The 22186-nt window shown below is 35.6% G+C and overlaps 1 protein-coding gene across 2 annotated transcripts in view; it reads left to right on the plus strand.

Annotated features, from left to right (window-relative positions):
- The window catches only part of ITGBL1 (integrin subunit beta like 1), a 208013-nt gene that overhangs the window by 63597 nt on the left and 122230 nt on the right, over positions 1-22186 (plus strand). Inside the window, exon 3 of one of the 2 annotated variants that reach the window (XM_077753978.1) lies at positions 19115-19261. The exons of the other annotated variant lie outside the window; for it this stretch is intronic. Within the exon in view, the coding sequence (XP_077610104.1) occupies positions 19115-19261 (147 nt within the window). The remainder of the gene's footprint in view (positions 1-19114; positions 19262-22186) is intronic. 2 annotated transcript variants of the gene reach the window in all.

Here is a 22186-nt window from a genome sequence, read left to right on the forward strand (position 1 = left end):
CAGATGTCTCTTTGAAGTTTTAACAGTGTACATTGTTTATTAATTCCATTGATCTTTCCAAAAACTGTATTTTGGCTTAATTTTCCCTATAGTTTTTATTTCATTTACTTAGGTCTTATATTTATTAATTTCTCTGTGCTACTTTGCACTCTTCCTAGCCTCCTAATGGAAACACCTATTATATCATTGATTTTAGAATTTTCTTATTGGTTTGTTATTAATTTGCTTCATATATTTCTAATTTCTTTGTGATTACTTATTTGACCCATAGTTTGTTTAGAAATGCTTACTTTATAGATATTAAATTTATATCATGAACATTATATTTATAGATATTAAATTTATATCATGAACATTATATTTAAATATATTATATCTAAATTTATGATATCATTAAGTAGTTTTTAAAATTAAAATGACAGAAGAGGGATCTCTGTGAAGGTAGCAAAGATATTCTGAACTTAAAAGTTATGGAAAAAGTAATTTTCTATAAAAATTGAGACCAAATATTATCAAAGGATATTGTAGGACAAAGGAGAATAAGGAAAAAAATAACATCCCTAGATGTCATTAAGAACAACTCAGATGGAACAGACCAAAATCATAACTTTGTATTTCAAGACTAAGACATTAAGAAAATAATGCAAGACATAGATACATCATAAAACAATTAGGAAACCAAGAAATTAGGTGCTAGGACATGGCAAAATAGAAATGAAAAAATATATTTCAGAAATGAAGACTAAGCTAGTAGTACCACAGGAGCAAAAAAAAAAAAAAAATAGATAATGCCTTAAGAGAAACTAAAGGTGAAAAGTAGGGAAATTTTAAAAATGAGAAAGAAATAAAGATAAAGATAAAATATTTTGAGAGAAAGTGATATATACTGAAGAAAGGTAAAGAAGCTCTGAAATATGAATAATAGGAATCCCTAAAGAAGGAAATGAAAGCAAGGGACAGAACAGATTATAAAAAGTAAAATTCAAGGAAAAGTATCTGCAGTGGAAAAATGAAAGAAAAGATTTAAAATATATATTGAAAGAACATACCAAGTATCTGAGATTATTGAACCAATCAACCAAGACCAAGATATATTTTAATATAATTGCTGAACCACTGAAGAAGAAGAAAATTCTTTGGGTGTCTAGGAGAAACAGTGACATATGGAAATTAAAATATGATTATCATCAGAATTTTGACAGCGTGTCTTATTCTAGAAGAGAGGAAGGTAATATATTAAGGTAATCAAGGAAAGGACATGTCAACCAAGAATTTTATACCTAACAAAATTGACTTTCCAATATTAAAGACACAAATTGTTCTGTATAAGCAAGAACACAGAGAATAACGTTCTCATGAATACTTCTTGAGTATCCCAATCCTAATAAAGAATGAACCTCAGGCAACCAAAATGACAAGAAGGAAAATTGATGGATGGTGAGCTTTAAATTTATAGTTACCTATGTTGAAGAAGTCTTGCTGCCATAGTAAGACTAGATTAGAACAAATCCTAGTATAGAAGTATGAACAAATGAGATTGGAAGGAAAAGGGTATGATTTGTAATAGCTATACATTTAGACAATGTATTGCCAGAGAATCACATGACATTTGTAATTCCTTGTGCGTGTGTGTGTGTGTGTGTGTGTAATATATAGTAATGACTACAAGTAGATTATTATACTTCTTAAAGAGTAATTTCAGTGATACTAGTAATTATCTTCCTGTTTTTGCTTTGGAATTACCTTCCATTTTTTTTTATGCTTTGACTGTTTTATTTCTTTCTTTCTTTATTTATTACGAATAGTTTATTGTCAAGTTGGTTTCCATATGACACCCAGTGCTCATCCCCACAAGTGCCCTCCTCCATGCCCATCTCCCCCCTCCCCCCCACATCCATCAGTCCTCAGTTTATTCTCAGCATTCAAGAGTCTTTCAAGGTTTCCCTCTCTCCAAGCATAATGGAATTTCATGTATCAGGATGATCTTTCTTTCCACACGTCTATTGCTGTACAGGGTTTCATTTTGCCTAAGATTGCTTTTGCCACTATTTCCTAGCTTCCAGAATCTTCCTTGTTGATGGAGGACCTCCAAAACCAGGACTGAAAGTAAAATTTGTTTATACTAGTGTGTATTTCCGGGGCCTTTTCTTTGTAATAGGAATTAATATTATTTTTATTTCACATTCTGGTATTTTTAATAATTTATTTAACACTGTATATGTTTGGTAATTTCATATATAGCTCTCAGTTTACAAAAAATTTAACACAAGAATGGAATCTAGTTTACTTTCTAAATTTCATATAATCTGTAACTCAGCATGTATAATGAATATTCATGATCAACTGCATGATTTCACTAATGCTGTTGAGCAGTTCTTCAGAAAGTTAGGCCTGGGTCTGTGGAATATGCTGATGAGATTTTGACTCATTATGATTGTTTCTGATCTGAAAACACATTTCTGGAACATGTGTGTGAGCAACCATAGTTTCCAGTGAGCTATACTTGGACTGACCATCTATTCCAAGTTCTTGAAGGGCAAACCACACATACAATGGTCTTAGGTTGGGCCTGGGCTCATGTCAAAATAATGACTAAGAAAAGTCACATGTTTTAAAGCACCCTGAAAATTGCTTTTTACTCTCCCTCTCTCTTTCTCTCAATTTTTTCCATATTGAATTGGCTACAGGAGCCCTAATTCATTCTAGAAAGATATATTTTCTGTTGATGTTCAAAACTTTTGGATATATATGAGATGCACTATAAGTGATGGCCAAGTTCATGAAATTCAGCTGAAATATCTATATATTGAGCTTCAATTGTTAATTAAAGAAAATCTTCACTAGTTTGTTTAAATCAGAGCTCTTCAATATTACTTCATATCATTAAAAATGGACTAAAAACTCAGTATCACTTCATGAGATTAAAAAGTGACTAAAATAGTTTAGGAAGCAAATAATTGTTTACATGGTAAGACTTCAGGGCTTGCTATTTCTACTAGTCCACTAATGGACTGAAATTCCTTCTTGTATCTTACTTACAATGTTAGCCTTCCATAGTCGTTACTGTTCATTCACTTACTCAGTTGTCAAGTATTTATCCAGGTCCTCATGTTTTCTTTGGGCAGACACCATGTTTCTTTTTTCATTTTATTGAGATATAATTGACATATTACATTGTTGTCAGTTTCAGGTATGAAACATGATTCAGTATATGTATATATTGCAAAATGATCACCATAATAAATTTAGTTAACAGATCGCGTGCTGTTTGAAAGTATACTGAAAAGGGATTTAAAAAATGACCATCAACATTACCTTGTGAAGTCAAGCTCATTGGGCAGGTTTTCACATAATTGGAAGGCTGATGTGTACTGAAAAACAGGGATTGTTGGTGTCTGTATTACCCATTTACTTCATAGTTTTGTTGAGAATGTACCTTAATCTGTTAAGTAATTTAGGCACTTCATTAGTGATTTGGACTTTTCTTGAAGGTTTTATACTTTTTAATTTGCTCTCAAAGATTCAAGACATGTAAAGTGTACATCTGAAAATAAGGTATACACCTCTTTTTAAAGAACTAATCTTTTCAAATTACCCCCTGGAAGTAAGCTGTTTATTTGAAGAGATGTTAATTTTTAAAAAAGGATTTGAGTACCATGAAGTGCATTTTTAAAAACCAAAGGTAAATAAGCACAAAAAGTTATTTGCAACAATTCTCTACTTATCTAAGAAGCTAATTTCTATTTTAATAACTTACAGAGTATTCAGTATGCTATCTGACAATTTGTGTGTTTATTTATGGCAAATTAAAAATCATCAAGTTCATAATTATTCTGTCTAATAGATGCTTAAGTATATTTTAACAGATTCCAAATATATGTTAACATACAGTTTTGGAATTCTGTGTAAGTATATTATATGCAAATTGCATACTAATCTTTTTTTCTTTCTAAATTGTCAACTCCATAGATTATAGACAGCATTCCTGTTGCAGATTTTCTAAATAGTATTCTCCTTAGAAAGTGCTCTTCACTCCCTGGCACTTAAGATTAGAAAGAGAAAAGACAAGTAGTTGAATGTATGAAATTCTTCCCTGAATGTGAAGTTATAAAGGGAGAATGTATTGATGCAAAACAATTTTAAACTGTTACCTTCCAAATGTTTTGTTTTCTATCACACTCTTTTAATAAGGTGGAAAGATTGATCAAAGTAATTAATCTAAATAATAGTGTTTCACTATCATAAGGATGATTATAGTTATCAGTGGAAATCTAGAAATATTAGGTCCTAACTCCTAACATTAGGTCCAATTTTTATTGCATGGTTATTTGAAGACATATAATTAAAGTAACATACAATAATTTGGAACAGAAAAAAAAATCCTCTTGAAAGCAGCATTAACAATACAAAATTTGAGGTAACATATTCAATGCATATGTTACTGTCAACATTCAACTGAGTTTAACCCAAAGCTGAATACCACCATCATTGAACAAGCTTCTAGAATTACAAGAATAAATCTGAATATTACTAATTAAAATTAAAATGATATTAATTTTAATTATTAAAAGTTTTAGTGGACAAATTTCAAAAGACATCCTATTCACATTAGTTTAGTTTGAACTTTTAACCCCTTTCCAAACATCCTTATGAACCCTCATGAAAATCGTGACTGGAGAAATTTTTCTCTACTTCAAATGACTTGCTAGACTCTAGGCTAACTCAGAGTGTGTCTCTGTGGAAACCATCTAAATTCTTTCTGGGTCTAGATTCATGCCTTAAGGATATGACAATTCTCCTGAGCACCTGAGATCTATCCAGAACTGAAAACAAGTTGACACACATTGCCATAATCTTCACAAACAACAGCAACCACAACAACTATAAAAACAAAATATGTCCCAGGATGTGCTTAATCTCTCTGAAGACAGTTTGGTTTCTCAAAACTTAAGTAGAGAGAATTACAAAAGCATTTTCCTTGCAATATTTCCCAATTAAAAGACCTTCTTTACAATCATGCTACTAAAAGTTCAAGCTGAATCATTTTATATGACTCGTAGGAGCTATAATTCAAATAGGGACAATAGGCATAATTTGTGTTGGGATAGAGTTTCTAGAGTATGTTTTACTGTTTAGTTCTGTGTTTTAGCTTCTTTACATAGATTTTGCATTTATTCAGTGTATTTCCTTGTTCTTGAATGTGGATACCTGGGGAAGGTTGGTAATCCTAAATTTAAAAAGATTCTGCCTTAGCAAATAATTGTAAGATAAAGCTATAATTATTTCCTCTAAGATCAGTATTAACTACCCTTCTTTCCCCAAAGTCAGGATTACTACTAGAACAAGGTTGCATTTTTAAAAATATCTAGAACCATGCAGTTTCCAGAAAACAAAATACATAAAGCAATATCCGTTTTCTCTAACAAAGCAATCAAGGTAAGATTGTACAAAACAATTTCTCAACAGATATAATTTTAAGTACCTGGCCATGGCGGTGTATGCATTCCTGAAAGTTATGTTGGAAAGAGGCAAAATTGAGATTGATTATTGAAGGAAAGAAGTGTGGTAGGAAAGACAAGATCATGGATATTGGGTTTGAATCAAAGTTTATGACCTGAGACAAGCCATTGCTCTCTCTGAGCCTACATGTTGGCATTCTCATTCCCAACTCATAAGGTTGTAAATAATTCATTGGGCTAGCAAATGGGAGGGATCGAGTATAGGCCCTGGTGCATAATGGGTACTAGTGAAAGTAAGCTTCCACCTTCCTTACACTTGTTTTTTTACTTTATCTGCGTCATGAAAATTTCTAAATAAATTGATTCAAGCCTTCTGTTATTTTCCTATATGGTCATTCACTAGCTAATATCATCTTAAACACAGAGGGTGATTTCTGGTCAAATTATTTTAATCTCTTGTTAATCATTGTTCCCTGAAAAATGTTCAGGATATATGATATTTGTGCATATTCGAGAAACCAATGACACTTAATAAACTTGTAATATGTAAGCCTTTCTTTGTTTATCGCCATCATCTGTGAACATAAGTGTATATGGTTATCTATGATTCATATAATCTGCATTTTCAATAAGAAAATTCAAGTTATTTCCTAAATCTATTCTAGCATCCAGTGTTTCTCTCCCTAACTGTGGTCATACATATTACTAGGATGGTGTGTATATAAAGGTGACAATGTTAAAGTGGTACCTCCTTGTTCCATTCCATGATCAGTCTCCTGAAATATGTGACATTCATAGTATTCTAATCAAATTGATAAACAGCCCTGACTACAGAAAAATTATATCAGCTCTGACTGCTGGAAAGCACATCTTGGAAGTCAGAGTCTGGCTCTCTGGGATATTCTATTTATTTGAGAACAAGAGCTAAAATTCTGGCCAAGTAACTTAGCTAATATTAACAATGGAAAATATATCTTAAGGGATAGAACTATATTAGATTAAAATACTTTTGTGTACAACTTAGTCTTTGGAGAGCTATAACATTTCAAAGAAAAGCTTTGAATTCAACCATTAGGACTAACAATATGTGGCAGTTTGGGATGTTGTTGCCCATGGTGTGACTTTGGCAAAAATTACGTTGAAAGGGAAGTATAAATTTTGACAACTGGGCAGTTCATTTCATTCAACATGCAGTAATATGATAATCTCATTGAATTTCTTGGATTCAAGGTTGATTCAAGATTCTAATTAGATCATAAAATTGAATTTTACTCATATTTATCTATAGTTGGCTAGATAAAACTATTGATTTTAAAACACACATATCTTTTCATATAAAGCAATAATATTCCTCTCCTTTCTGAGAGAATTAAAGTTGTCTATGGATCACTAGCTATTAACTCAGTATAACTAATCCCAGGCATTTTATCATGGAATGGACTCTAAATGTAGTCTATATCTTCATTTGAAGAAGAAATAAGAGGTTCTATAAGATTGTTTGCATGAGGATCCATTGAATTTTACTCAATTACCTACAGTTGGCTAATTGCAGCTTATTAAAAAAAGACTTATGCAATACTTTCTCAAGGGTTTATTAATTCTATGTCAAACTTTGGTTACACAGATAGAAACTATATTTGAACCAAGCTTTAAAATCTCATAAATTAAAACTTATTATTAATATCTAAGCAAACCATATACCATAATTTTATCAGTGTTTGTATGAATAAGGGTCATTTGCAAGAGTCATGGGAAGGATAATTATGCTTTCAAGTCTGTAAAACAGGTTTTGACCTAGACTCGCGTCCTTTAATTTCTATTGCTATAACTTGGGAAAATTACAGTGGAAAAAAAACACGATTTGTATGGGAAAAACTGGATTCATATTCTGCTTTTACTGTTTACAAGTGGTGTGGACCTGGACAGTAATTTTATGCAACCTTTGCCATTTATGTATTTATCAAGCATTTTGTAGGGGCAATTACTATGTGCCAGAAAATTGGATGGGAACCAAGGATATAAAATTAAGATGACAGAGTGCCTTTCCTAAAGAAGGTAATAGTTCAGTGGGGAGAAAGCCACGTAAAGAGATAATTACGGGTTAGTGAAGTAATAGAAACGTACGTGGTATAGTGGGCACCTGGAAAAGGTTCCTCTCCCACTTGAGATTCATGGAGCTTTTCCAGCAGAAGGAAAGAATGCACAACGCAAGGCGAGAGGAAGCACTGAGTTAGAATTGTTGGCAGAAATAAGTCACACCACTTTAGAAAACATTATGGCTGTATCTCTTCAACTTACATGTTCACGTAACATCTAGTCCATCAAATTTACCTTTCAGTTAATAATCAAATTAATAACCAAATATTTAAAAAGGAATTAAGACTTAGAACAATGCAAATGTTTTATTGCTAATTTTAAGAAAACTGCTAAGTGTGTATATGTGGCAGATTGAACTTTACATTATATATCTTGGATCTTGGATATATGGATATGCAAGAGAAATATTGCTTGTAATTCCTTTTTAATTTTCTCTGATATTCCTCGTGAGCCTTCCTCCTATTTTCCAACTGCTCCCTGAATGACAAGGGAAAAAAATAAAACAAAACATAGTGCAAGCCTGCTTAAAACCTAGTATGATTCAGAAATGTAAAGACTATCAGGTTTAATGAACTCTCTTCCGAATAAATGTACCAGAGTTTTTTATTCCTCTTATTTGCCTTATCTTTTCTCAGATGCATTGGGGAATATGGATTTTACTGATGCTATATCTTTAGGCGTAATGAAGGAGGACAAGGAGGCAGAGAAGGGCAAGGCAGAGAATACATCAAAGGATAGAGAAGCAACAGATAAGATAAAGACTTAAATGTCGATTGATTTAAGGAATAAAAAGCTTAGTAGTCATCTTAGTCAGACAAATGTCAGTAAGATGGTGGGATTGAAATCTGATTGTAGAGAAAAAGTGAGACTGGGAGAGAAAACTACCTTTTTGGAGATTGTAATCAGAAAGGAAAAATGAACAAGAATAGAGATTAAAATTAAAGACACGTCTTTAATAGAGGCAGTATTGATTACATTTTGTAAAGAAAGAACAGGAGACACTTGTTCAATTTTATGGTATAAAGAATGGTGCTAATTAATGAAGCTGAGGCTGAAATAAAGGAGAGAGAGGGACTCAGTCTCCAAAGAACCAGAAGGCAAAGCGGTCAAGGCTCCCTGAAAGGAATAGACCTTGATGTGGCCTCCCGGGCTGGAGAGAATGAGGCGAAGTGGATGAGGCTGAGGTGGGAGAAGGAGGGAAGGAAGTCTGGGGATTTCACTCTTGCTCCTGAGTTTGAGGGTACACGATCCGAGTGGGAGACTTGAGAGCTCATTAAAAATTTGGAGGAATCATTTAAAGACATTAACCAAGAATTTCCTTTTCTTTAAGTGAGGTTGGTAATACTTGTTTTCTATTTTAGGCCATTTTGGTAATCAAATAAGATAATAGGAACCAAAGTGTTTTGTCACTCAGGAGTTTAGTATATATTTGTTATTTTATGCATCATGGTATATCTTGGTAAAGCTATTTTCCAAAGTAAATATCTGTTTGCCAGTGCCAAAAGGAAGATAAGATACATTATCTAGAATGATTAAAAAGGAGAATCTTTGTAAATTTAATGATAGGTGAAGCCTATCTATCATGAATTATGATAACTGTAGACTTTCAGAATGGGGAATGGTGTAGCTCATGAGTTAGGAACAGAGAGGGCATTCTGGACTGGAGTGGGTCAGTTTTGAACTGATCATATTTTCACATGAAGATATTCCTTTCTTTGGAGCTATGGCCACCACCACAGCTGGCACACTCTTTTCTACTTCTCCTGATGGTTTGGCTTTAAACGAGTGAACCGGCTGTTGCAGCTACCTTTTCCTTTCCTTTCGGTCACCTAAATGCACACCTCAGTACAGTCTGCCTTTCTTCTGCCAATATATATGATTTCCGGAAGAGCTCTGCTTGTCAGATAAGCTGTGTCTAGATTTTACTCCTAAAGAAATGGGGTAGGGATATCCCAACAGAGTGACAGAGTCTTCTATCCTAAAAAATAAAAAATTGCTTACCCCATGGCTTTATTTGCAGTTTAATTTTTTGTCTACTGATCTAGATTTAAACGTTTTTTAAGGAAATGTAAAGGGACAACTCATTTTTTAAGCATTCTTACCTTGTCCATCAATTGCTTTTTAAATTTTATAAAATACTTCTTGAGTTTCTGAAGAGTTTTAAAAATGAATAGCAATGAGCTCAATTTAGTCTCCATGCCAACGACTGATACATATTTTTCTGGTGACTGATCTTTATATTGTAGAAAATGCATGATTTAATGTCCTTTTACCTGCTTGGAGAGAAAGTTTTCATTTTATTTCCCAATCAAGTCAACCAAATTGTCAACAACTTTTATTAACTACCTACTTTATAACAGCATAGAGCAGAGGTACCCTAGGGAGTTACTGAGTTAATAGAAATCATTGCAATTAGTAGACTTATAATAAAGTTAACTGAACATATAAATGTTTGTTAATTTTTGAACTGAGAAGGAAATAAAAAAATAAATTGTTGCCATCTGCTCCTTTTTAGTTGTATGAGGAAAAAATAACATTCCAAAAAATTGCTTGATCATAACATTTGAAGATTATGAGGTGATCATAGATAATCTGTGATTTAGCCCTGGCACAGACTTATTTAAGGGGCAATAAAAGAGTTCTTTATTAAAAAACAGATTTTATAAAAGTAGACTTTACAAAAACTCTTTATAAAAGTTCAGACTTTTCTTTATGAAGTCTGCTTCTTGGGCATAGCTTGAAAGCTTTATGTGGGGAAGAGTTTGCGCAGCCCATAGGAATTCAGTAGTGCAGTTGAGCCAGAAGGAGAGGTGTGGTATTCTTTTCAGGTGACGGAAGTGGTTTTATTTTCTAGAAAACATGGTTTGGGGAATGGAGGAATTTTAAGTAGAATGAACAGAGACATACACCATAAAGAATCATTTGGTCTGTTTCTCAGTGATTGCCTAAGCGGTGTCTTTCATTAGAAGGGGGACTTCTACTAAATTGTTTTCCTGTCTACTTTAGACGCAAGTTAATAAAGAGCAATATATACTCTTCAGAGATTTTTGCCTGAGACATTCAGAGATGGCCTTGGCTATAGTAGGTACAACCTCAGCCATTATTTATAGTCATCTCTGAAGCATATGGATTAAAATTACTTTTTCAAGCCACAAACTCAGACATGTAAAATAATAAACCTTTATTTTTCTGTAATTCTTTGAAATCATTCCTTGAACTCTCCTGTATTTCTCGGTTAGGGCTGCTATAACCATATCAAAACCAGATGGTTTAAACTACAGACATTTTTGTCCCTCAGTTTTGGGAGCTAAAAGTCTCAGATCAAGGTATCAACAGGAGAATCTGTTGTATGTCTCTCTCCTGGGCTTCTGGTGGTTTGTGGCAATCTTTGGTGTCCCTTGGCTTGTAGAAGCCTTACCCCAGTCTCGATCTCTGTCTTCATCTTCATGTTGTGTTCTCTGTGTCCAGATTTCTTGTTTTTATAAGGACACTGGTCATAGTAGATTGAGGACTCTCCCTACTCCAGTATGACAGCATCTTAACTGATTACATGTCAATGACCTTGCCTAAATAAGACCACATTCTGTGGTACTAGGGTTAGTACTTCCACTTGTGAATTTGGGAGGGAGCCATAATTCAATTTATATCAGCTCCCATGCCACCCAGTGATAAAATCTTATCATGCCCAATGATAAAAATCTTACTTAATTTGATTCTAGTGTACTCCATCATTTGGCATTTTCCCTTGAGTGAAAATGACAAGGTCAGTGGAGATAGAAGGTCTTTGGGGGTCAGCTGCCACTGCCTCCTTATCCCTGCTCATGTCCAGTTCTGTGGTTGCTGGCTTCTGTCCCATCTGCCATTTACTGCATCTGTGCTTTCTATTTGATCTCTGATTGGCAGTTTTTGTAATTCTGTCCACTCACTTTTACCACAAGCACTCTTCAGGTAGTAGACTTCCTTCTGCAAAAAATTGTGATTGTCTTCCTGTTCCATGCTGGGTCAGCAGGACACGTGGTGGCCTGTGACATGTACTCATGGCTTCCACAGCCATTTCTGTTTATTGGAACTGTTCCAGGCTGGCCCAGAGATGTGCAGGGCTTCTCCAAGGATTTAGAGCGGGATCTCCACTCCATCTCTCTGTGTCCCATACCTCACTCCACTGGAGGGGGCAGGAAGCAGGGGACAGGGCCTTTCCTGGAGACCCTTTCATAGCTCCTCTGTGTGCCTCGCACACTAGCTCAGCATATAGCTCTCTGATGATAGTGTCCATGTATTCAGATATCCAAGCACAGTGTACCCGGCTCTTCATAGGCCCTCAGGTTGTAAAGGTGAATAGTACTCTGTCTTTTTTGTGAGGTGTCTTATGGGTATGAGTCAAGGTTCTGGCATCTCCTGAATGTCCCCAGAGTCCCAAAACAATACTCTTTAACATTAATTACAGGAGTATTGTTTCTAACAGATATTTTTTTTTCTTTTCAGATTTTTGAGTGAAATATTATCATGAAGTGTAAAAGATTAAAAAAAATAATACGATGCCTCCATGACTTAGCTTAAGAAATAAAATCTTTCTTATGTCGTTGCTATTACTTAAATCAATTGTCTCAAAACTCTTGATAACATTTCAAAAATGGAATTTACCCATATGTATGTGCTCTGAGACCTTATGTTACACCACCGTGTGGCAGAGACAGAATGTCACCAAGTTGATGGACAGTTCCCTGATGGCTGTGAGGAATAAGGGAATATATAGAGTTTGCTCTGTAGACAATCAATAGAACTTGAGATGAAGAAATTTAACATTAACAGGTGAAGAATATTATTAATTTTCCTTAAAGATACACATACAAAAAGTTCGGAAAGAAATGTCAAAATTAGGAAGGATGCCAAATACCATCTCACCATGCTTTCATATTAAAAGACAAAATTTAGAGTCTTACTAAGTCTTATACGTGCACATACATACATATATGAATACATATGTATTAATAAGCACACATACATACATGCACACACATATGTATCTCCACTGACCACCTTCCTTGGCACACATATTTATCTATAATGGAGACGGACGCAGTGGTGAGTATGGAGTTTCATTTTTTCTTTAGTAAAATTAAGATTTCACCAGTCTCAGGTCTCCTGTCCTGGTTACAACATTATGAGATTCTTGGTGCCATTGATACTAAGAGACACTTCTGAATAAAATACCCCAACAGAGGACAATAGGCCAAAGCCGAAACTCAAGGAAGAGAGGCCTCTTTTATTTATTGTTTTACTTATTTTTTTTTTTAGTATTGCAGAAGAAAGTGAAGGAATCTCTGTAAAGTTTTCTGATGAATAGAATGTTAGGAGTGGAAGCCGGAAGGAGGCAAAGAGAATGGAGAACTTCCCTCATCTAATCCTGAGGCCTTTCCCTTCTGTCTTTCTCTCTAGACACCTGAGAAATACAGCACATGTTCTTACTGTCATGGGTTTGCAGGTAGGCAAGGACACCAGCTTCTTGGGAAGTATAGATGAAATCGACAGGGAAGAAAGTTCCACTAATGCCACGTAAGGAGATTGGCCCTCCCTCCCTTGGGGACTACTGAGTTCACATTAATTCAACCTCCCAGACCTAAAACAAAGAAGACAAGGCCAGAGAAATTCAAAGATTAATCTGCTGAAGGTCTCAAGGCCAGCTGTGATAGAATCTATACTCACAGCTGGATTTCTGAATCCCCAAGCTTATGCGTGAGTGCGTGTGTGAATTTGATACATAATTATCTCTTTGACTTTATGAAATTTATGACCTAAGATTCAATCAAAATATTGTGTCTTACTTTACTATAATTTCTATCTCATCCCTCAGTCTCAAATGACCAGAATTCTAATTTCAAATCCCCCAAATTTATTGATATTCAACCCATATTCTCTTTAAAAATAGACATATCAGGATAATCTACAATATTTTAATGGGGGCTTTGGATAACAAGTAGAATATTGCATCATGATTGTTTTCAGTAGAAAACAAGATTTGCTAACAATATTTAATGCTACCCTGTTTTAATATGTCGAGTGCCCCATTTGAAGAAAGTGTTTTGTTATGAGAAATAGAAGGTAATTGAGGCTACAGTATGGAGTTTTAAAGATGAAAGGGACCTGGGGATTGCTTAGTCCAATCTGTTAGTTTTGCTGCTGAGCACTGAGGTCCTAAAGAAATTAGGTGATTAAGTGCCTGAATTCTTTTATCTACAACTTTAGCATTATTTAATTTTAAAGAGTAAAGTCTGATAATTTTACTGTTAGGAGTTCTTTCACCAAGGATTATCAATAATCCAGTTCTGGGCATGTGAGTTCCGAAAGGAAACAGCAAGAAGTAGACCACTGCTGTCAAGCCACCAATCCATGGCTTTTACAGACACCACCTCTTTGCTAGAACAAAAGGGTCCTTTCAAGTCTGTTGCATTGAAACTAAACAGATAATGTTGGCTGTAATAGAAAAAACAGCTTTACAGCTTGTAAACTATGTGACCTTCAGCAAGCTAGTTATACTTGACTCCTCTTCTTTGTAAAACTGGGAAACAAAATCTATCTCACTGACTCCTTATGAAAATAAAGCAGACTAGCCTGTATAAAGTACTTATCATGGTACCTGGAAGCTAATAATTATTATTGTCCCTTTCCTGTCTACTAATTTCCTGATCAAGGTCACATGTCTGATTAGTGTCAAGGCAGGACTAGAGCCCAGACCTTTTTATTTTCTAGGGCAAGGCTCTCTGCTACACAAAATTCTTCCATTGTTCCCAGGAATGGGAAGCAGAAGTATCTAAGAAGTTGTTGTTTTTTTTGTTTGTTTGGCCTGAGAAGCAAGTCAGGGACTGTTTCTCCTGTCCTGAAAAGGGTCAGAATTTCTATTGCAAACTGTGAAATAATTGTAATATTCAATAAGGGATCATTTCACAATCTTTTCTTCAATTCTAGATGTTGCATAGGTAGCTCTTTTGTTTCTTATACCTAGAGAAGGATGGTGATATAGTGGATGTGAAAGAATAAGAGAAAATTTGAGCTTATTAAGTGAGCTTGCTTGAATGTGCTGGAAAATAGGACACAGTGCAGGTCATGGGAATTTGCATATTTGACCAACACGAATGGATTTGCAGGGCCAACCGAGTGCTTAAATTAAAATGTCTCTTTTGGGGTTGCCATGAGGCTCTAGAGTGGTATACCTAGCTTATTTGACCCTCAGAGAGAATCATTTTTTCACATCTAAATGTTAAAATCTAAATGATAAAATTGTTGCCAGTAGTATTCATGAAATAATAATTAATAATCAGGATTTTCCAGTTTTGTTGCGATAATAATTGACATGCAACACTGTGTAAGTTTACCGTGTGTGATGGCTTGACTTACATGCATTGGGAAATGGCCGCAGCTAGTTGAATTAACATCCATCGTCTCATACAGGGACACGATGTTTTATTGTTTCCTTGTGATTAGAACTCTTAGGTTCCATTCTCTTAATAATTTTTGCATGTGCCGTACACAGTGCCAACCTAGACCTCGTGTTGTACATTACGTACCGAGCACTCCTTCTAACTGGAAATTGTACCTTTTGATCACCCTCCTCCAACTTCCGTCCCTGACCCCCTGCCTCTGGAAACTACAAACCAGATCTCTTTTTTCATGTGCTTGGGTTGTCTTGTTTGTTTGTTTGTGTTTTAGATTCCTACATGGTTGGGGTTTCTTTTTTTCTTTTTTTTTTTTAGATTCCTACGTATAAGTGAGATCATATAGTGATTGTCTTTCTCAGATTTAGCATAATGCCCTCAAGAACCATCTTTGTTGTTCTAAACAACAGGATGACTTTCTCAGGACTTTGTTTCTCACGACTGAGTAACATTTCACATATGCATATACCACATCACCTTCATCCATTCATCTTATACCTATACCTACCTGTATGTGCATCTATGTATGTATGTATGTATGTATGCATCTATCTATCTATCTATCTATCTATCTATCTATCTATCTATCTATCATCTATCTATCATCTATCTATCTATCTATCATTTTTTACTTGAAACCACAGATATATGGCTAATATGATAGGCACATTAGTTGCGGCAGTTTATTTTTACCCCAAATATCAGAAGACTTGGAGGAGAGTTCATTCCTCTCTTCTTTGCCTTTATTATTTTTTTTTATTTGGAAAAGAGGTACAATTCTCTTCCATTGGTATATACAAATGGCTAATAGATTTTTTTTTTTAAAGTTCTTCAACACTGGCAAAGTCTTTACATCTGTTTGATTGCACTTTGTTTTAATTTAAAAATAAAAAGCAGCCACTTTTCCATTGTTCACTAACGTAACAAATTCATCCACTAGATGACTTTTTGCCTTCCCAAGGTAAAAGGGATCCAGAAGTAATGGTGGAGCCGCTGATGCGAGTTAAAGAATCACAAAAGCGACTTATTTCTGTCTGCTGGGGTGCCTTTCCTTTATCGTTGGAGATCAAGGCAGGGCTTAGCTGACCTCTGGGAAGCACTGGAGAAAGCCGGCTAAGCCTCCACATTCTTCCCTGAACAGGAGGCTACCCTACTGGATTTAACCCTCCACTGTGGCTTGTTGGCCCTTTCTAGTGACTGGCGATTCCGCTGCCGACCCTGGAAGCAGCAGGGTTGGCCTTTTGCTTTTTCTTTCTTGTTACCTTGGCAGGAGTTGCTTTGGCCTTTCTCTGACATACTTGTTTTGTGTGTGTGTTTTCCCCTGACTCCTTGGGAACTTGTTTGAAGGGCAGCAATTTATTGCCAAGCATCCTGGATTGTTCATTTTAAGACTGCATTTTCTAAGTGTTCTCTAGAGAAGAAACAGACTTAGAGAGGCCTAGACAGCCAGGAGTGGTGAGTGCTTTGCTGGTTAGGATTTCACGTAGCTGGCAAAGACCTTCAACCTTGGACAAGAGGAGCCCTCTTCTGGGACTTAGGATATAGGGGTTTTGCTTTGGTTCTCCTGGGCCATCATTCCCAACGGATAAATTGTTTTGAAAAATAGAATGTTTTTGAAAGTCATATTGTTGACACTGCAATCGAGATGACCTATAAGTACAATAATGTAGCAATCTAATTCCCTTGGACTTGGCTCAAGAAATTATTAACCCATAAAGGAAGAGTAAAAGTGGTCTGAAGAGTATTTTCTGTCTTAAAGAAATTATATAATTAGCTCCAAATTAGGTCATACAGGGTATTACTTGATAATTCTTGACAGTGAAAAAAATGGATTTCTTCTCACTTTCCTAAATAAAGGATATAAAATTTAGAAACAATATAAAGGTAGATGACCTTGTCTTACATTGGCTGTCTTCTTCACCTCTGATCAGATGTTAATGAAAAGCTGGAAGCACATTATCTAATACAGCATTGCTCTAAGTGTGGTCTAGGAAATTTATACAGTTTTTGAGAAAAATTGACAACTTAGTAAAAAAAAAAACATTATGTATTCTGAGCCAAAGTTAAACAGCTTTTTCATGACAAGACATGAAGAAGCTTCAGTTTGCTGATTGATGTCATGACCCACTAAAAGAAAAATATAGTGTGACTCTTTCCCATGTTCATTTTATCATAGAACCTTTTATGGGAGAAATTTCTGAACCTGGACCTCCATGAGCTAACTTTGGGATGTGAGCACCTTAGAATATTGCTTCCCCTGATGCTTCTTTGGGTCTCTTCCTATCATCTGTACATTTTTCCGCTATTTTTAAAATCTCCCACCTTTAAAAAATCTCTAACCTTTAGCCTACCCACCGGCACCCATCTCTGTTATATATACCTTTGGTTAGGATCTGAGACATCCCATCCAAAAGCAACATTGAGTATTCTTTTATTCCAGATTCAGCAAATCATTGCTACTGCATTTCATTATCTTCTAAGTCATTTCTATTTTCTTTGCTGTTTAGATAAAACCTTTTTATTGGGATGAACCATAAGAAATAGCTGATATTAAACTAATAATAATGGTGATCCCATGTGGTTCGACCTAATATACTAATATTATAAAAGAGTATTTATAGTTACCAAGACACTTCTTTGCAAAAAGAGACCTAGCCACTTCAAGAATTTGGCTTAATTTATAAATAGACTGGATGGTTGGCAGGAGAGATCACTTATGCTTGTAAATGATACCAAGTTGGCCGAGATTGACAATATTGTGTAGGGCCAGACAGGAATGCAAAATGATACAATCAATTTGACAGTAATGTGCACTGGATAAAATGAATTACAATTAGCGTGCATGCAAGGTTTTGTTTGCAAAATAGAATAATTAATTTGAGAAATGCAACAGGAATAGAAACATTTACATGGACTGGGCAACATTCAGAAGAGGTTTAAAGTCACAACCAATCACAGATTCAGGCTTTGCTGAACATGCCCAAATGAGACAGCCTCCGAGCCATTCATTCTGACTGACCATCTGGACCTCATCATGTGGATTTTGGCTGCCACACTGAATGACTACTGGCACCAGATCAATGATTCCATTCCACTGTGGTCTTTGAATTTCAGGCATTGGTACATAGCATTATTATTTTGAGTAATATAAGAATATTTTCCCTGCAGCCCATTCAAACTCTGCTCACCTTTCAAGGCTCAGTTAAAGGTCAAGGAAGTTCAGAGAGTCTCTCTCCTCTTATTTCTATAGGAGACTATATTGCTCAAGTTAACACAAGGTCTGATGAATATTTCTGGCCGAAGATAACCCCTCCTTTATATATTGGCTTCAACTTTGAACTTTTAAAGTTACTTGAGGACAGGAGCCAAGTATTGTACATGTATTACACTTCGATCTCACTAGTGTGTAGTCAATATAAACAGTGGTAGCATTCATTAACCAAGACTTAATAAAGTTAATTATCATAACGATAAAACAGCCCAATGTTGACTCAAGAACATGAAAAGCAGAGTAATTTCTATGGAGGTAGATGACTATGGCCCTTAACCCTTTTGATTCTTAAACCACATTTTCTTATTAAGAAACAAAGTATATACTTCTTTCTCATGTCAATCTTATCCCAAGGTGGTATTTAATTATGTCCATTAAACTTTATTACATGCTAAATTCCAATAAATCTAGGGCCAATGTTCAGTTTAGTGAAGTTTCAGGTAAGATTTGTTACTCAGAGCTGGTGGTTTTATGTATTATAAATGCAGTTACATGGAAATAATTTTTACTGGGCTTTTGTGTTTTAACTGTGGAGGTGCTAGAGGGATCTTTGTTTTTTAGTGTTAAATTTTCTGACCAAGTGTATAAGCAAATTTCTGGCTTATGATCTATCCTAGGGTCTCTACAAATTAATGAATGGTTTTAGAATGATTTATCAACTTTGGTTATTGAAACAAAATCCACATATTCCATTATGCTGTAGGCAGTCGGAGTACCCCTCAGCCCCCACAATGTACATGCGTTTGAATTTATTATAGCTCAGTCCTGAACCAACATCACCCTTAAGGCTTTCTGTTACAATAATGGGTTTCTTTGGAAAACAATTTGAGTCTAACTGGATGTTGTTAAATCCTCAGGCCATGGTAAGTGTGACTGTGGCAGGTGCAAATGTGAGGAAGGATGGTTTGGGGACGCCTGCCAGTACCCAACTCACTGTGACCTGACAAAGAAAAAGAGTAACCAAATGTGCAAGAATTCTCAAGATGTCATTTGCTCTAATGCAGGTAAGAACTCTATGAAAATTCTTTTTTTTTAAATGTTTTTATTTATTTTTTTGAGAGACAGAGAGAGACAGCATGAGCAGGGGAGGGTCAGAGAGAGGGAGATACAGAATCTGAAACAGGCTGCAGGCTCTGAGCTATCAGCACAGAGCCCAATGTGGGGCTCGAACCCACGAGCTGTGAGATCATGACCTGAGCCGAAGTCATACGCCCAACCGACTGAGCCACCCAGGTGCCCCTATGAAAATTCTTAAGTAATCAAATTTGGGTTTTAATGGAAACATGTAGGTGTCAAGAAATGTGGGACCTCTGAGAGAGAATGCTTTTGAGTATATTTTTTTGAAATGAAATTCAGATAAATCAATAGGGAAAAAATGTCATCTTGCTGAGACTGGCAAGTTTGATGCTCTCCAGCTGTTCCAAATGCCTTCTTCAAGCAGGATATTCACAGGAAACAACACCCCAACAACATTTTATGTAAATTGTGAGCCATGATTTTGAATGCTGGATTAAATCTTTTTAAAAGGATTTATATAAACTGACTTAATTATTTTCTATTACAGATCAAGGGTGCTTTGAATTTATACTTCAGTATCAAATAGAACCAACTTTTTTTAAATTTGATAGAAGCTTTAGATGCATTGGATGTAAAAAAAAAACTCATGGAAGAATAGAGTGACGTCAAGATTTTACGTTTGGCCAAAATATTTTCGTATCTCACAGAAGTCATTTAATACTGTTTTTTAGAAAGTTATAGTGAAGCTGTTAAAATTAATGACCATAACCATATAAAACAAGACAACTGATTTTGGTTTCAATAATACTAAGCTGGTATTACTATGCTTAAATACTCTTTTCATATTTGGGCACATGGAACCTCAAAAGTGAGCTTTTCTCAAAGCTGGTTGAACTTGAGAATGCTCCTTCCAATGCTAGAGGTTTGATTCAGTTGTTTTGGTGGGTATGGTCTGGACTGTAGTGGGTTTTTCAAGCTCTTCCAGTAATTCTTATGGAGATCCGTGGTGTGAGCCATTGTTTTGTGTGCTAATGGCAAGTATTTGACTAGAGTGAGAATCTTCCCCCCTGAAGCTCCTCTCCTTGTTGGTGGAGTCCCACATTCAGAGCTAGGATCTTTCTACAGTCTTTGATTCCAGTGAATTGCTCTGTGTAGATTAAATGCAGTAAGAGGGTTTTGCTAGTAGAAATCAAGACGACACCTAAAGCAAGGTGTGAGTGGATGGGTCAATTAACAGTCAGGTCAATTTTTGTGTTCACTGATATCCTCCTTGCTTCTCTCCAGCACCTCAGTCTTTTCTGTCTTCTCAGTAGGATTTTTCTACCTCGAGTTCCTAGCACCTACTCCTCCCAACACACACGGGCAAGTGCACACGTACACTTACCGCAGAGTCTCTTCATTTTGAGAACGTCCAGCTTTCCAGATTTCTTTCAGTTATAATAAGACTTGAATTGTTTTGTTTGTTTGTTCTTTATTTTTGGATTTATTTATTTATTTATTCTTTATTTTTAAAATCAGATCTAATTTTTTTCTTTTTAACCAACGAGGGGTTAGATTAGGAATCCCAATGTTTCAACAGTATGGAATTAAACATGTGATTTGCTACCTTAACATACCTTAAAGGAGAAAATTTACAGAATTGTTTCAGTAAATAATCAAACATATTTGGTAAGATATAGAACAAAGGTATCTTTTTTTAGCATCGGTACAATACTTTTATGTAATCTACCGTCCATATTCCACTTTCATTTATTGACCCAACAATGTCCTTTCCAGCATTTCCCCCACCTGCATAGGTTCTAGTCTAGGGCAGAATTCTATGTAGCTGTCATCTCTTGTTACCTCCTTTCATCTGGACCATTTCCATAGATGATGGTATTATAGCACTGAAAATTTTGAAGAAAATTGTCTCCATCCCTTTTTTTTTAATAGAATGTTACTCATTTTGGCTTTGTCTGATGTGTCCTCATGATTAGATTCATGTCATACATTCTTAGCTGAATTGCCAGATAGATGATTTTGTGTTCTCAGGATGTGTCATCCGGAAGTCTATGTTATCCATCTGCTTTCACTGGTGAGGTTAATTGCTGGAATCCCGCTCTGGCCAGGTCTAGGGGTCCCTGAAGGATGGACGGTGTCGGCGAGGGAGGGATGAGAGCCACAAGAATCTTTCTGGCCACCAGGCANTCAGACAATGATTTCTGATGACAAATTTCTTTGATATGTAAGAGTTTCCCAGAACATAGATTTGTAGAAGACTCCTGCATAACCTTTATCAATAGTGATTGAGGTAGGGGATTTAGATGCTTATCCTATGGGGAAGGAAGGTATCTTTAGCATACAAGACAATGTTTTTAGCATCAAAAGGGCAAAGTTAGTTCTTTGTGAGCAGAGGTCAATAGCCTGTTTGTTTAAGGGGAAGTATTAAGAAAAACAGGTCTTTCAGGAAACACAAATGTTTGCTCCCATAATCACAAGAGATGTTCCTACAATAGGTTCCTTCACAGAGTGCAATCAGCATATTCAAGGCCAGAATAAGTCACTCCGAATACCAATCACAAGTTGCCTTGGGGGTTGATGCTCGAAGCAGAAACAATTGGGTGAGGGTGGATATTGGTCACCATCTGACAGTAAGAGCCCCTGCAACTTACCTTAACCTCACAAGGAGTTCTTTCTCAACCTATGAGTTCAGAAACGGCTCCCAACAGTTAATTTTGATCACCCAGTCAAGGTGCTGTCTGATGTCTCAGCTCTGTAATTACTGATTTTGCCCTTGTAACAAATGGGCAGTTTGTGGGGAAACACTTAGAAAAGATAATATATCACATCCTCATCAAAGTTTCCCTTGATTTACCATCCACTGATGACTTTCACCTGACCCAGCGTTTACACCGGGGACTGAAATATGATGA

The sequence above is a fragment of the Crocuta crocuta genome, unplaced genomic scaffold, assembly GCF_008692635.1.
Source record: "Crocuta crocuta isolate KB4526 unplaced genomic scaffold, BGI_CrCroc_1.0 scaffold31, whole genome shotgun sequence".
NCBI classification, from domain to species: domain Eukaryota; kingdom Metazoa; phylum Chordata; class Mammalia; order Carnivora; family Hyaenidae; genus Crocuta; species Crocuta crocuta.